Source organism: Frieseomelitta varia, unplaced genomic scaffold, assembly GCF_011392965.1.
Source record: "Frieseomelitta varia isolate USP_RPSP 00005682 unplaced genomic scaffold, Fvar_1.2 scaffold_130, whole genome shotgun sequence".
Lineage (NCBI taxonomy): Eukaryota > Metazoa > Arthropoda > Insecta > Hymenoptera > Apidae > Frieseomelitta > Frieseomelitta varia.
The window spans coordinates 4,209-18,821 of NW_025108973.1; the positions used below are offsets into that span (position 1 = coordinate 4,209).

The 14,613-nt window shown below is 37.9% G+C and overlaps 2 protein-coding genes across 2 annotated transcripts; both read right to left on the bottom strand.

The window, feature by feature from the left end:
• Positions 1-313: 313 nt before the first annotated feature.
• Positions 314-8,019, bottom strand: LOC122528769 (cryptochrome-1-like). The gene is made up of 12 exons (XM_043654258.1): positions 7,719-8,019; positions 6,673-6,844; positions 4,234-4,991; positions 3,664-3,915; positions 2,657-2,841; positions 2,352-2,581; positions 2,084-2,251; positions 1,850-1,990; positions 1,468-1,619; positions 1,179-1,381; positions 1,057-1,083; positions 314-940 (listed from the first exon to the last, which is right to left on the bottom strand). The coding sequence occupies exons 3-12, from the start codon at positions 4,449-4,451 to the stop codon at positions 786-788; spliced, it is 1,731 nt and encodes a 576-aa protein (XP_043510193.1). The 5' UTR covers positions 4,452-4,991; positions 6,673-6,844; positions 7,719-8,019; the 3' UTR covers positions 314-785.
• Positions 8,020-8,883: 864 nt separating this feature from the next.
• Positions 8,884-14,276, bottom strand: LOC122528763. Its single transcript, XM_043654245.1, has 4 exons — positions 13,854-14,276; positions 12,701-13,543; positions 12,328-12,459; positions 8,884-12,241 (listed from the first exon to the last, which is right to left on the bottom strand). The coding sequence occupies exons 1-4, from the start codon at positions 14,203-14,205 to the stop codon at positions 10,980-10,982; spliced, it is 2,589 nt and encodes an 862-aa protein (XP_043510180.1). The 5' UTR covers positions 14,206-14,276; the 3' UTR covers positions 8,884-10,979.
• Positions 14,277-14,613: the final 337 nt, after the last annotated feature.

Below are 14,613 nucleotides of genomic sequence, written 5' to 3' on the forward strand. Positions count from 1 at the left end.
CAATTAGATGCCCCGTCGAATACGAGATCGTTTCTAGATACTTGTTCCTGCTAAAGAGTCGTAAGGGTAAATGTTCGAAACGAGTAAATCATAGGTGTTCAGAGAGCAACGCTTTTTAGCAAGATCCTCCCACTTCGTCGTTTTACTAGCCGACACTCGTTACGTGGGGTAAGTAGGACACAATGGTTCTTTATAAACTAGTAGCTAATGACACAATCGTTCAACGTGTAAAGGGGAAAAAGAGAAAGAGAGAGCGTCAGGGATCGGTGTTGTGCCTCGAGGAGCATTGAACAAATAATTGTCGAACCACAGATTTTGCATGAAAAATTTCTATTCACGACGTGTAGATTATATCGATATGTACAACGATAAGAATTATAAAATCCGTGTTATCGTTAGTTTCCTGTTTAAAAGTAAACTTTAAACGTAAACTTTCCGTTTTACATCTTTTGTTACGGAATATGTGTACTCGTAAATACAAAAAAAAACAAAAAAAAAAAAAAAAAAGATCGTTCGAACAAATGCAACGGATGGCTCCGCTTTTCTCGTTGAAAGTAATTTTTCTTTTTCTTTTCTTCTTTCTTTTCCAAGCCATTGGACGTTTAATTATACGCGGTTAGAGATATAAATTATATAAACTGCTATTGAGAGACGATTCCAGCATCGACGCAACGACGGCATAAATAAATAAGCGTGAACATTAAATAAAAGTAAGAAGTAACAGAAATTTGTGTTTCTTCGGATTATCGCCTTGTTGTTTCCGACGACATCAGACGTGTCTGTCGCTACTGATGCTGATGGTGTTGTTGCTGATGTTGCGTCCCCTTGACGAGAGTTTCCATCTTCGACTGATTCTCCGAGGGAGGCGGAGATTGCTTCGTCTTCTTCTTTTCTTCCTCGTTTTCTTTCACCGATGGAAGTGGCAGTGCATTCAGTAAACCTTATTAAAAAAAGAACTGCTTGTAACATAAATTTATTAAGTGGAAAAAATAGAAAGAGAGAGAGAGAGAGAGATTTAGTTCAATTGAATGATACAAAAGGTGAAAGATTGCTTACCAACTGTTTCTCCTTTAAGGGATGCACCTGGCATGTTAAAAAAATAGGAATAATTTTTTCACATTTTAACGCCAAGCCTCAATTTAAGACATGACCTCTTAAAACATGAGTGAAGAACATACCGTTACCACGATATTTGTTTAATTGCTGATAGACCTGCTTCATTCTCTCGATATTAATCCTGGAACTTTTGCTGTGATTCACCATCGGTAACGAGTAGTCTTTGCCGACGATACACTTGGCTGCACGCTGCACGCTGAGAGGTGCGTTCCACGGCTCGTGGATGTATCTTGTCGGGAAGTTTTTCAGAACCGGCAAGTATCGTCTGTAACAAGATAGATCGCCAGAGAGTGTAACGGGTACAGTTTGACAACTGCGTGTATTCTCTTAGTGAATATGAATCAAGGTTACCTGATGTAATCGCCATTTGGGTCGGCCTTTCTGCCGAATCTCACCGGGCAGTAGCAGTGAAAGAATTGCTGGAAGAAAGAACTGCACGACAACCACATCCACATTCCCGCGTTCACCGACCAGTCGGCATCCAGCAGTAGCTCGTCGAACACCTTGAGAATAATTTCAAATGAATATTATGCGAAACGTGAACAAGAGAGATGATCAAGGGAAACGAGGCTACGTAGCAACAAGTGAAACAATCACAAAACAACAGAAAAAGACTATGTAAGCTAGCAGCAATGTTAGTACGAATCCCGAGCGTTAATATTTTCTTGAGTTGATCCAAGTTAACCGTTTATAATTTTCATTGAAACGAGTGGCAAGCATGAAGATATTTCACCTTCATCCCTTCTTCCCAGGAGATCCAAAGGTCACCTCTGGTCAGGAAACAGGCGACCGCGTGTCTAGCCAAGTGATGTATCCAACCCTCCTCTCTCAGTTGAGTCATGATCGCATCGATCCACGGAAATCCCGTTTGGCCCTGTACGACAAACGTCTTTCGAGTTTTTTGTGCAAACTCAAAAAAAGAATAAGGAACGACAGACGTTCTCGCGTACGGACGAATCTCACTCACGTTTGCCCACTTGGCGAGTGCCTCGACGTTCTTGTCCCAAGGGATCTGCACGCAGATTGGATTGCCCTGCATCCGATCGAAATTCGGGTTCTTTGTCGCGGCGCAGTAAAAGAATTCGCGCCACAAAAGCTGCCCGTGCAACGAGAGCGGCGGAACCGCTTTTTTTATCTGAAAAACCATTGGACATGGATTAAGGCTCGAGTTGCAGTTGTAAGAGCGTAATTATCGTGAGCGGATTTATTCAAATAAAAGTAAAGACCACCTTTACCTTTTTGTAGAGATCAGTGAGCTGATAATAAAATAGCCGGGTGCTTAGGCATCCAAATCTTAAATACGGCGAGAGGCCGGTTTGACTGGGCAACAATGACTGCGGGGTCATTTTCGGTCTACCGAAACTAGCCACCCAAGCTTTCCTCTCAAGGTGGCGCTCCAGCCGTGCCAGAGCTTCGCTCTCGCCTCCGACCCACACAGGTGGAAGAAGACCTTCCGTGTCGAAGCCTAAAATTGGAGATTTAGAGAAATCAAACTGGTTCCATTGTTCTCGGACGTGAACAAACAGCAAGTAAATTTTACCAAGTTCTTCGAGCGTTGGGACACCGTAATGATCGTCGTGATCTTCCTTCAACGGAGTGTAGGCCGAGCCTACGCAAACGGAAGTAACGGTGGGCACCGGTGGTTCCGGAGGATCCATGCTGGCAACCACGGTTTGAAATTGGTGATAGGTCAACGGTGGCTTCCCTCCGTTCCTCTCGATGATCCTGAAACCAGAATTTTCAATAAATTGGCATGTACAATCTTACTTCTAGATTCGATGGCCAAGAAATTTAAGGTTTAAGGCCAAGGATACGTAAAAACACTTATGAAATGGACGTGCTTCAACCCAGCGTGGCAAATCAAGGAATTTCAAAACCATTTGACCACTTAGAAAACTCTAATCTAGGCCGACAAATTTAGTCAGTCTCAAGTGCGTGCTCGAAGGATTGTGCAGGCAACGGGATCATTTTCACAAAAATAATAACCATTCCCGATGGGAAATTTTGAAAAGCTTAACACATCCTCAGAGTTCTTTGGAAAGATCAATCCAAGGCTCGTTAAAGGACTTTGAGAGAATTAAGGTAATCGTCAGGAGTCTTTTAAAACAGTGTTAAACGGCAGAAATCATGCCAGAACATCTTGGACAGAAGGCAAAGAGAAATTATGAGAAGTTAATAGTATTCAATGGCAGTAATCATCAGTAATCTTCAACATTTTGATTCGAGCAAGAATCTAGTAGAAGCCATCAGTCTTTATATTACACAATAAATATTATAGTCCATAGTTCTTCATTTCCCACATCAGTGGGATGGTGGTCCTTCGAATTCCCAGGAATATATGCAGAGATGCACAATTGATATTAGTCCGTGACTGTCTTTAACATTACAAATATTATCAACAAGACAAAAGGAACATTCTCCGGGGCAGAAATCAAAAGGCACGCATCGACGATCATCATCGTGGATCAGTTGGTGTTGGGAGGAAAAATAAATTCGAGGGTAAAGCTACTTATTGCTCGAATAAAAGCAACATCTTTCGACACTCACTCGTCCAACTTGTAGAGGGTATGCGAGACCCTTTGGACCACGGAGATACCAAGCTCCTTGCACAACGCCGAAATATTATGATCTCGGACGCGTCCAAATGGCTCTGAATCTTCCTCGAAGGTCAGGTTCGTGGTGCCCCACTCCTTGAACAATTTTGGCAGAGCATCCGCCGGTTGTCCCCGTATCACGAACAACCTGGAGTTCAATTTCCTCAAGGAGCAGTCGAGGTCCTCCAAACACTGCAGCAGGAATCTGTCGACAAACTGAAAATTGCAAACTCTCTGCGAAGTGATTTCTTATTGCTTGTTATAATTTCTCAATGTAACAAAAATAGAAAGTAGTAATTATAATTAAATACCTATTCTAGTAATTTCTTATTATTTATACTTTATATTTATTTATAAATATAAGGTACATATAAAGTATAATTTATTTATACTTTATACTGCTTATATTTATACTTTATATTGCTATAATATAAAGTATAATTTATTTATACTTTATATTGCTTCTCGTCATTTTGTGAAACAAAACTTGGTCACCTCCATTTACTTGTGAAACGTTGCTCACCTCCATTTGTTGATGCCAACGTTCGTACTTCCGGCGAACCACGGGTCCAAAACGAACACGCAACGAAAGGTGGAAGCTCCGACGAGGCCCTCCCTCAACGAGGGATTATCGTGCAGTCTGAGACCCTTGCGAAACCAATGAACCGTGTGCTTCCCGCCCTCGCCGTGCAGCGTCACTTCCGGGTTTATTTCACTACTGCGACTACCTGTCATCTTCATTTCCTCCTCGCGAGACTCGCCTTTTTTTCAAAGTCCCCTCCCCCCTTTTTCTCCTGATTCCTTCGTCTTTTCCCTCCCACTGTTGCACACTTCCCTCTCAATACAATATTGATGTTCGATCAGACGAGCAACACATTTTCGAATCACCAAATAGTTTCTCCTCTGATCTTCGTTTCTGCCCCCGTGCTTTCGTCACTGTTTCGTATACGCGCGCACGCACACACGCGCGCGCGCGCGCCTTCACACTTATACGCATACAAGCGCAAGAACGCACCTCCCTCGACGCTTCTTCTCTATTTTCTTAACCACTCTTTTTTTTCCTCGTCCCTAACCTCTCTTTCTCGACCACCTCCGTCTCACTCTCTCTTTTTCTCTCCCAGGAGGATGTTTTGTGAAGTTTGTTTGCGCGTGTTTTTTGCAGATTTTGTACAACGAGCTTGGCTAAATTAGTATCTTTAATCTTCCAGTGTCGTCATCCTGGCAAGTCGACTCTGTCTCTCTCCTCTCTTTCTCTCTAGATCAGCTGTTGCAATTTTTTCCCTAAAACAAAGTTTACAGGAAAAAATGATTCGTTTTTCTTAAATACAATCTTATCGGGATTAGCGCGTCATTACTCTCGCTATAATTCCAGATAGATTTTTGTTTTTACTGCATTCCTTCAGTGTCGTTTCGTTTTTAATGGGAGAAATATTTTCCGAAATTTAAAAAAAAAAGCAAAAGTCAACGAAGTTGTATGTTGTGTTTATGTTACACTATTGGGCTGACCAAAAAGTATTTGGTTACAACCAAATTTTTTTCTAACAGACGAGCATGTATCTTAAAATATAATTTTATAATTGTAATAACTTATACAATTCTCAATCGGTAACTTAATTTCAAACCGCAAATTCGTTCTGTGGTCGATTGTTTTAGAAAAAGAAAATGCACGATCTCATAGACGATTGTTTATTCGGCGCCAATTTTCAAAACGAAGGAATCTCAAAGAGCATTCTCGTCATATTTTACTGTACTACCTTTCGAAAAGGAATGAAACTGTGCAAGCTTATAAAAAATTATCTGACGTGCACGGCAAAGAAGCCTTCAAATCACGGCAGTGTCAGAAATTTGTTTACGCGAAATTTCACTGCTGACGAGGATATCAAATCATTAACAGTTCTCGGAATTGTTTCTTGCCGAAAAAGACAAGACCGCGGAATCACGAAGTTGCCTGAAAGATGGCAAAAGGCAATCAAACGAAATGGTCAACATATTAATAAAGTTTTTGTTTCTCGCGAAAAGTTCACCTTTTACTGAAAAAAAAACAACGCAGTTACTTTTTGGCCAACCCAATGTGTGATATAGACTATATAGAGTAGTGCCCGCTTAAACGTCCGTCGCTATCCCCACCAATCTTAGAATTGGATCTATCTTACTCTATATTACCTTACTGTGCGATGTGCCGAAGGCCGCATGAAGTTTGACACTTTGCACAATACAAAGCGAGCGATACCTGATACGAAATATTTTGGCATAATTCGCAGAATTACACCTTCCCCCACTTGAGCGTTTTCTCTCGGTCTCGATTGCTTAAGTGGGCACTACTGTACCAATCTTGACGTCTGACAGAGTTCCGATATTTCTACTGTGCATGTTACGCATTAGCTGACGCATCACGTTTAACTCCACTACTGTGCAGTAGAGGGGAATCGATGGTAACGGACGTTCTGTTTATCGTGACTATGTTACATACACATTATGTCACATGCGCATAACATTTGCGAAAGTTTGTGCGAACGTATGAAACTATGTTTCGTTTACACGCGTCAATCGTCTTGTTGAGCAACTCTGTGCAAACTCAGAAACAAATAATTCGACAAATTCTGTCGATTGCAGTTTGAACGAGCGATCAACAATCAAACTACATGTTTTTTTTTCTAAATTATACACAAGTTTAGATGTAGATACTATTTAGATATTTATTTAGACGTTAGAAATATTTATTAAAAGATATTTATTTAGATATTAGAAATATTTATTTAGATATAGGTACCATTTAGATATTAGAAACAAATGCGAATAAAGATCGGAAAAATGTCATCCGAAAAAAAAGAAAAATAATACAAAACGCTAAGTTTTTATTTTCGTCCAACTTCGTTAAATGTAAAATTAATTCCAGGTCGACTCACGTAACTATCCCCGTCATGCCCAAATATAGAAGTATTACATAAGTCTTGGCGGTTACCTGTGTTTGCCGGAGTAAGTGAAGCTTCACAAACGGACCCTTTGCTCCAATTTCCCTTTTTGAATTTGATCTCGCTGATTGATCGATTGATCACCGGCGCCGAAGCTCGTGCAACGCGTAAATCGTCGATCACGGCGCGCGTCTCGTCAACGACGCAGGTCTTCAACTCGATCTGCCACGATAAGGAACCAACAACATCAGCAGTATCTAATGACACGTCCACGAAGCGATCGAGCTTCCCCCGACTTCGAAATTACCAACTTAAGCATATAGAAGTTATCACTCTAACTTAGGCAACATTTTGCAATTTGCATTACCTGTGCTCGCATTCGCAACGGAAACAATAACAGGAACTGTATTTTGAGAGACAGAAGTAAACGTTGACCCACCGAAATAATCGACTTTTTCCTCGCTTTTTTTCTCTCAATGGATCGCCAGTCGCAATTGTTGCAAATCCCTGCACGAAGTTCGCGAAGTCGACGTTCCGTCGATAAAAAAGAACGCGGCGATCTGCGCGTACCCGATGACGCTTGTTTTCCAATGTTTTCTGATTTGACGTTAAGTGTTTCCAATCGAGGAAATTTTACATTCAGTAATGGCCGCGCGTTACATGTGCCCGCGAAGCAAAAATGAAACACGCGCGAATGTATAAATAGCCGCGTCGTGTGTGTGCATGTGCACGTACGTGCATACACGTGGACGTGTGTGCGCGAACGGCCTTTGATAAATCGATGCAACGAAGAATCCCGTCGGATAACGGAGAAGCTTCGTGTGCTTTGAAGTTGGAGTTTATCTAAATCTAATTACAAGATGTAATTACTACGTTCGTCGACGAAAAAAGAAAATAAAAAGAAGAAAAGTCGGATGATCGATAAAAATCAGAAATAATACGCGCTTTAAAGCAATGACGAATGTCGTTTGTCAGCAATAACAAGAGATTGGGTAGAAATCTCTTGTTAGAGTGAATCAAAATTAACAACAAGCAAAAAGAGAGTACGCTGCAAACCAAAACGATCTAATATGTATATTTACGTGTATGTACTTACAGTCGTGCGGAGGCACGAACATTTTAACGTATCCGAATGTGATGCATATATTGTTTCCATGCACTGAACGAACTTGTCAAACCTCGAAAGAAACGCAGCACGCACGTTCAAAAGTAATGGTAACGCGTTGTCAAAATCTTCGGCGGTCGTTGATCAAAATCAAATGTTTCTCACAGTTCACCTCCGAGATACAATAGACGGTAAGAGTCGCAACGAAGGAACGAACGAACGAACGAACCGCGCACGAGAAACAGTTGCTCGCATATGCGAAGAGATATGCCGTAAGAGCAAGGGGAACGCGCGGAGCCACGCCGAATGCAACGTGACAGCGTCTCCGCGTACCTTGCAATTGGCCAACCGGATCACGTGGTTTCTCGGTCACGTTGCACCCGTCGTGGTACTATACGCCTCTTCTATCTACGTACATTTATGTATATATACACTCGTCATTTCCCTCTTCTTTTCATCCTGCCGTTTTTTTTCTTCCTTTGCTTCGGCATTCGTGCATGTTACTCCCCTCTCTATAAACACTATGAACAGGTAGGATACGTACCGCTTAATCGATGTTACTACTTACCGCAGCGACTAAAGCTATTTGCGGAGAAGGCACATTGTCCTGTTATTATTTTGCCACTTCGCGCCACCGTGTTTCAACATGCAACGAAATAGAATGAGTACTCGAAACTCCACTGCCATCATTCTTGTTCACCGTTATACGATCTCAAATTCAAACATGATCGAATCATCTTACTCGTCTAACGCGGATTAACTGCAAAATACGAAAATCATTCCGATTGTAAGAGGAGCTATCGGTTTGCTAGCCATTGTAGAAATCTCGTGAAAATTCATTGTGGAGATCTCGCTACGCCAAGACGCTAGGATATTTACCTCCACGATACCCTTGACCGAATTGTCACGCGCATACGCGTGTATATTATCTTTTCAGTACGTATTACATTGTAGACCAATAATATAACGCAACTGACTCAGCAACTCGACATTGATACATCTGTAGATTTTACGCTGGGACAAACATTCTACAATTTGTTTTCAATTTGCGTTTAACGTAACTTGAAGAATTTTAAGATACCGACGGTTTTGTTAGTACTCGAGAGATCCAATCATTCGGACAAGTGCAAGCGTGCATGTAAATAGAAACGCTTTATAGAATAATTACATCTGTTTATTTGTATTGATACATAAAAGATATTCAGGAAGAATAATAGTACAACAAAGTACTTGTCGATTGCTTTCTTCCCGTTACTTTCGATACACTAGTCCTATCTGCAGTTCGTACAATATAAAAATGACTTTTTCAAAAATCCATATTATTTACCATGTTACGTATTATTTATTCTGTCTCTCTGTTCGTTTCTTTCTTTTCTTTTCTTTTCTCTTTCATTCTCAAGTCTGGATTATACATTGTACATCTCGCTATTTCCTATTTACCGATACATATTGTTCGACGTTATCCGTATAGTAATGTAGTTAATCTATATCTGTAAATATTTTCTTTATACATTCGTAAATCTTATAGTTTATCTTTACTCTGATTTTAGTTTTTTTTTCCTTCTTTCTTTAGTGCAATTACGCGATAAATTATGTTCAAAGCGATCTTGATTGGTTTACTTTTTTTCCCCCTTTGCAATCGTACACCGGTGGTATTACGGTAGTACATGTGATTAATCATACTTATGCGTATGATGCATTTATGTATATATGCCTGTATGTATATAAGTATGTAATTGAAAGACTATCACTATTGACGGAGTAAGAAATAAATTTAACGAGATGCCCGACGCATGTTACTCTACATTGTTGTATGACAACACGTTACTGGCGTTTGAAGCACCTCAATAATATAAGCGCCTGCCAAATTTTTTTTCAACTCTCCCTTTCTCATTTAATTCTTAACTTTTCTCGCTCTCCCTTTTCACATTCCCTCAAATTTCCATTTGTTCCTCGGAAATATATATATATATATATATATGTAACTTGTACTCTGTCAATACTATTAATTAATACACGACTGTAAACGAATAATCTAGATAACAATTAACAAATCATACTGGATTCGAAGTTTTTTGCATCGCATATGAAGTACTGGAAATATCTCGAACGAAGATTAAACGGAAATATATGTCGTCGAAAATTGCGTGTGCGATGAAGGTTAAAAAAAAGAAAAAAGGAACAAAGAGGAAAACAATAAACATGGAAAAAAAGAAAAACATTGGAAGAGGAAAAGAAAACTGCTGATACGCGTGAATAATTGCAAGAGGTAATGTAACAATATAATATTGACAATATAATTTCGGCGTATACAAGATCAAGTTCCTTTTGAACTGAAAAATTTCCGCCACGTGCTTTGAAAAGAAATTGAAATACATGCGTATATTTACGAAGTTCGATTAAGAATCGAAAAATACTACAAATCTCGTACAACAGTTTATTGTTGATCGTTGGATTAACGGACATAAATCAAAGTTGCTGTAAACGATATGACATAGAAAGAATGCTCTACAATACAAGAGAGAAAACAAGATCGTGTTCTTGCTTAACCTACAAATTACAATATTTAGCGAAAATTGATATTAGAGCTCTCTATTCTCTTGTATAAAAAGAAATAATAGTACTTCCAAATATAAATGTATGACATTAACTTGTGATTATTTTGATCATTTTTATAAAATGAATACTTAACCGTAATTCACGTATCTTACTAGAAAAAAAAAAAAGAAAAAAAAAAAAGAATGGTAATAGTACTACATCTACATATTTTGTGTGTATTGTTTTTAAATATATAATAAATCTTTTTAAAGCTATAATTTTAATCTCAAGAATCCCATCTTTTATGCATCAGTCGAATTGTGTCTCCTATCAACTATTATACAAGTCAATGACAACAAAGAATAAAAATGCTTGAGAGAAGTTTCACTTCCATTTCTTTTCTCTAGAATAATATTGTTGTTCTTCAAAATAGCTTACCGACTCGTGATCATTATTCAATATAATATTTTTTTCGATCTTTCAACATCAAATGTAAATAAAATATATTACAAAACACGATTATACACGTTCATAAAACATTCTCTTGAACGCATTGACATCTCTTCCAGGTACGCATATCAAGCCACGCAAATAATTCGATTAAGATAGATAAAATATTGTACAATATGAAATTCAAACCTTTCTTTTACAGTTTATAGGAACATCCATTTGGAAAGTTCGCGATTTGCCGACGTAATGATCAATGCTGATAGATTATTTTACACGCTTTGGAGGTCTACCACGTTTTTTCACCTCGGTGTTTACAGCGTGATTGATAATTGATGATTTGGCAGTATGCGAATTCATTGCTTTTTGTAGATTTCTCCCGGCAATTTTATACAAGTCTAGTTCGATTGTTTCACTCTCGATCGCCCTCCTAGATCTTCTGGTTCGACCAGCGATTCCCTCCATCTCATCAAACTTTGCCTGCAATCTTTGGGCCAACTCGAAGTCTTCTTTCTCCTGTATAACTAGTCTTTCCATTCGTTCTTGCTCTTTGATAATTTCTTCGTCCGAGAGAATATTTTTCTCCACAATCGTACTCGTTTCGGTAGTATTGTTATTCTCTGATATACGTTCTTGCATCTCAACGCAAGATTTAGACGAATTGCAATTGTCCACATTATTCACGCTATCGTATGTTGTATTTATGGAACTGTTGGCCTGTTTTATCTTTCGTGTTGTTCTTTTTAAGCCAGAATTGTTAATCTGGCAATTTAACTTTATGGAAGCGTCACCTTTCTCGGAACTTTCTATACTAGATTGTTTCGTTGAGCACACCCTTCGCTGTTTCGACTTCGATAAAGCAGATCTAGTGAACTTAGTTCTACTTCTATTTTGCACTGAAACAGGAACATCGTCTGTCATTTCATATTCAATCTCCTCTTTTCTACACGGTCTCTTTCTTGTGTCTCTTTTTATAATTGTTTCTAAATCCGAAGAGGACAGTCTGGTGGAATTCTTTTTATCTGTGTTTATTTTCCTTTTCTTTATTCTCTCCGCAATATTTTCGATCGTTATATCGTCCGCTTCCCGTATTTCAGATTTTTTATCATAGAAAGAATTTAGCTTCATAGATTCAGACGAGGAATTTAAATTTCTCACTTCGATATCATTCGTATACTTTGTATTTGCTGCAACCTTAATATCTTTCTTAGCCCACAAAGATTTTTGTCGTTTGGATTTACACACCATACCGTTTCTAACATGAGATTTCCAAGACTTTTGTACTTTTCTAATATCTCTATGCTCTTCTAATATTAAATTTTTACTAACTTTAGTACCATTAATTATGTTATTCACATTTTTAGCATAATTTTTATTAGAATCGAACGATATCTCTGAAATATATTCAAGTTTGCGAATATTATCATGCGTCTGAAATTTTGTCTGTGACTGATTACAAGATGTTGATGGTTTCTGTTCAATCTCTTGCTTAGATGAATCTTTTTCTTTAGAGCTCTGTTTAGTTCTTCCTATGAGATTTGAAAATATTGTATTTCTGCTCATGTGACTTTATATCCTATTGTATATATTCTACTGCATTATAAAATCAACTTACCTCGAAACGCACTCCAGGAACATCCAATGATTCGTTTTAAATGTACTTGAGACGGAGGTTTAGGTACAACGTTCGATATCCTTTTTAGTATTGGAACAACTCTAATTAGTTTCGGATCTATTTGTCTTCCATCTGTAACACAATATTATAAATATACATAAATTACTACGTAAATTATTTTGAAGAATGTTGGAATTTGAACCCAAGTATATGATGTGTCCGGAAAATAATGAGAATGAAATAATTACTTTAATAAGGGAAATGATATTTCCTTGTAGATTTTTTCAATAAAAATTTTTTTATAAAACAAAATTCTCATTACTCTCCGGACAGATCACGTGTAAACATTAACATTCAAACAGTAAAGTTCAACCTGTAGACATTTTTAATGGTGTTCTGGGCATAGCCTTGATAGGTTTAAAATGATGAATTTCTTGATTAATGCTATCATGACTACCAGTACTTTCTGCACTTCCCATTCTTTCGTCATCGTCCCCTGACGACACACACACTTCCACACTTAAGCTCTTTTTTTTACTGTTCACGATATCATTTGGTACATGCAACTCTTCCTTGCTCTGGGTACCATATATTTTTGAAGTAGACGTTCTAGGTTCCAAAGAGCATTTTGATATACAAGGCTCAATTACTTTAGATACCGTTTGATGCTTTAAAGTTCTTGAAACAGCATTATGTACAGGTTTCTGACAACAGAATTTACTCGTAGAATCGTTACATGCACCAGACAGGTCTACATTGTTTTTTATACTAGACGCATATCTTTCTGTATGGATCTTAGATATTAACGCAATATTTGATCTTCTTAATCCAGAATTATCTTGAGACTCTTTCTCATACTTCGAACTTTGCGATTCCCCTTTGTATGAATTCACTTCAGTCATAGTAGCGACATTCAATTTTGAAGTGTGAAAAGAACTATTAGATACATTGAGAGAGTTCTTATATTTAGACACTTCTTTGTGTTTGTCGACAAGCTGTTTCTTTACCAAAGATTTAGCAAGTAATTGATCTTGAGTTAATTGAACCAGCTGTTGTTGTTGCTCTTCTTCTTGAATTTTGCGAATCAAAGCCTCGCTGGCTATCTCTTCAGCTTTTCTTTGACATCGCATTTCTTCCTCTGCCATTTGAAGTTGCACCTCATATTCGTGTCGAATTTCTCCAGCTGCACTAAGTATCTTATCAGCACCAATGTAGCCTGCAAGAAAAAGAAAGAATACCTCAGACATATTTAATGCGCAAATATACAGTTCAGTTTTAAATGGCACTTAAATTATACTTTTTCTTCGACGATAGAAATGATAAACATCATAGAATTCTGTGCCTAATTTAGCATTGATGACATTGCTATCATTACGTTGTTATGTTATAATAAAATTGAATTTCCTTATTAGAAAAACACGTTTTATTATTTTCAATCACGTACACGTGCATATATATCAATGTTGTGATTATATAGCTACAGAGGTTATGTTACATTTGTTTATCTAGTGTTGTTGAAAACTTACCAGCATCCAAATCGATACTTCTGTCGTTACCGCTGTATTTACTTTCAACCTCTTTGGAAAATTTCGTCTGAATTAACTCCCAAAGGCCGTTATTAACTAATGTTTCGGTCTTCGTCGCTGTACGTAGCCAAGAACCGACTCGTATTCGACAAAGAGGACAACTCAAACTATTGTATTCGAAAGTACCTTTCAAACATTTTAAGCAAAGGTTATGTGTACACGGCAATGTTACTGGTTCAATAAGAATGCTGCGGCATACTGGGCATATTAAATCTCGTAGATTAATATCCAGCGATGATTGTGTCAAAGAAATATCAAACAATTTTGACGTTCGCTTCAAATATGTCGCCATCTTGCCATATTCTTTAAAGAAACATAACAACCACTATGATCATTTTGAGAACCGTGATTCTCTCATTGAACGAAAATAGCTCGATTTGAATTCAGTCTATTATGAAACACGCATTTAAATTAATCGAGCGCCGATCCAGCATTTAATATGTCGAATGTTTCTAATTAAAACCTATTTTGATTTCTGTGAAAAATTGTCTATCTCTCATATGCTCTTTTAGTGAGTTTTTGCTGCACAGTTTAAATTACTTCTGTAATATATAGTCCGAAATGTGTATACTTTCTAAAAAAAAATACCTAGACAACAGTAAGATTAAAATCCAACGATTATTAACATGGTATAACATTTCAATAATAAAAAAATGAAACACTAGGGAAATAAAAAAGAGAAGACGTTGTGTTTTAATTT

Bases quoted from the DNA above. Each gene is read 5' to 3' on its own strand.
- LOC122528763 (XM_043654245.1), bottom strand. From the start codon at position 14,205: ATGGCGACATATTTGAAGCGAACGTCAAAATTGTTTGATATTTCTTTG. The intron at 13,544-13,853 runs GTAAGTTTTCAA...TTTTTCTTGCAG, and splicing joins AAGTATCGATTTGGATGCTG to GCTACATTGGTGCTGATAAG. The intron at 12,242-12,327 runs GTAAGTTGATTT...CAAATCTCATAG, and splicing joins TTCCTGGAGTGCGTTTCGAG to GAAGAACTAAACAGAGCTCT.
- LOC122528769 (XM_043654258.1), bottom strand. From the start codon at position 4,451: ATGAAGATGACAGGTAGTCGCAGTAGTGAAATAAACCCGGAAGTGACG. The intron at 2,842-3,663 runs GTGAGTGTCGAA...TTCTGGTTTCAG, and splicing joins ACCCTCTACAAGTTGGACGA to GATCATCGAGAGGAACGGAG. The intron at 2,252-2,351 runs GTAAAGGTGGTC...ATGGTTTTTCAG, and splicing joins TCACTGATCTCTACAAAAAG to ATAAAAAAAGCGGTTCCGCC.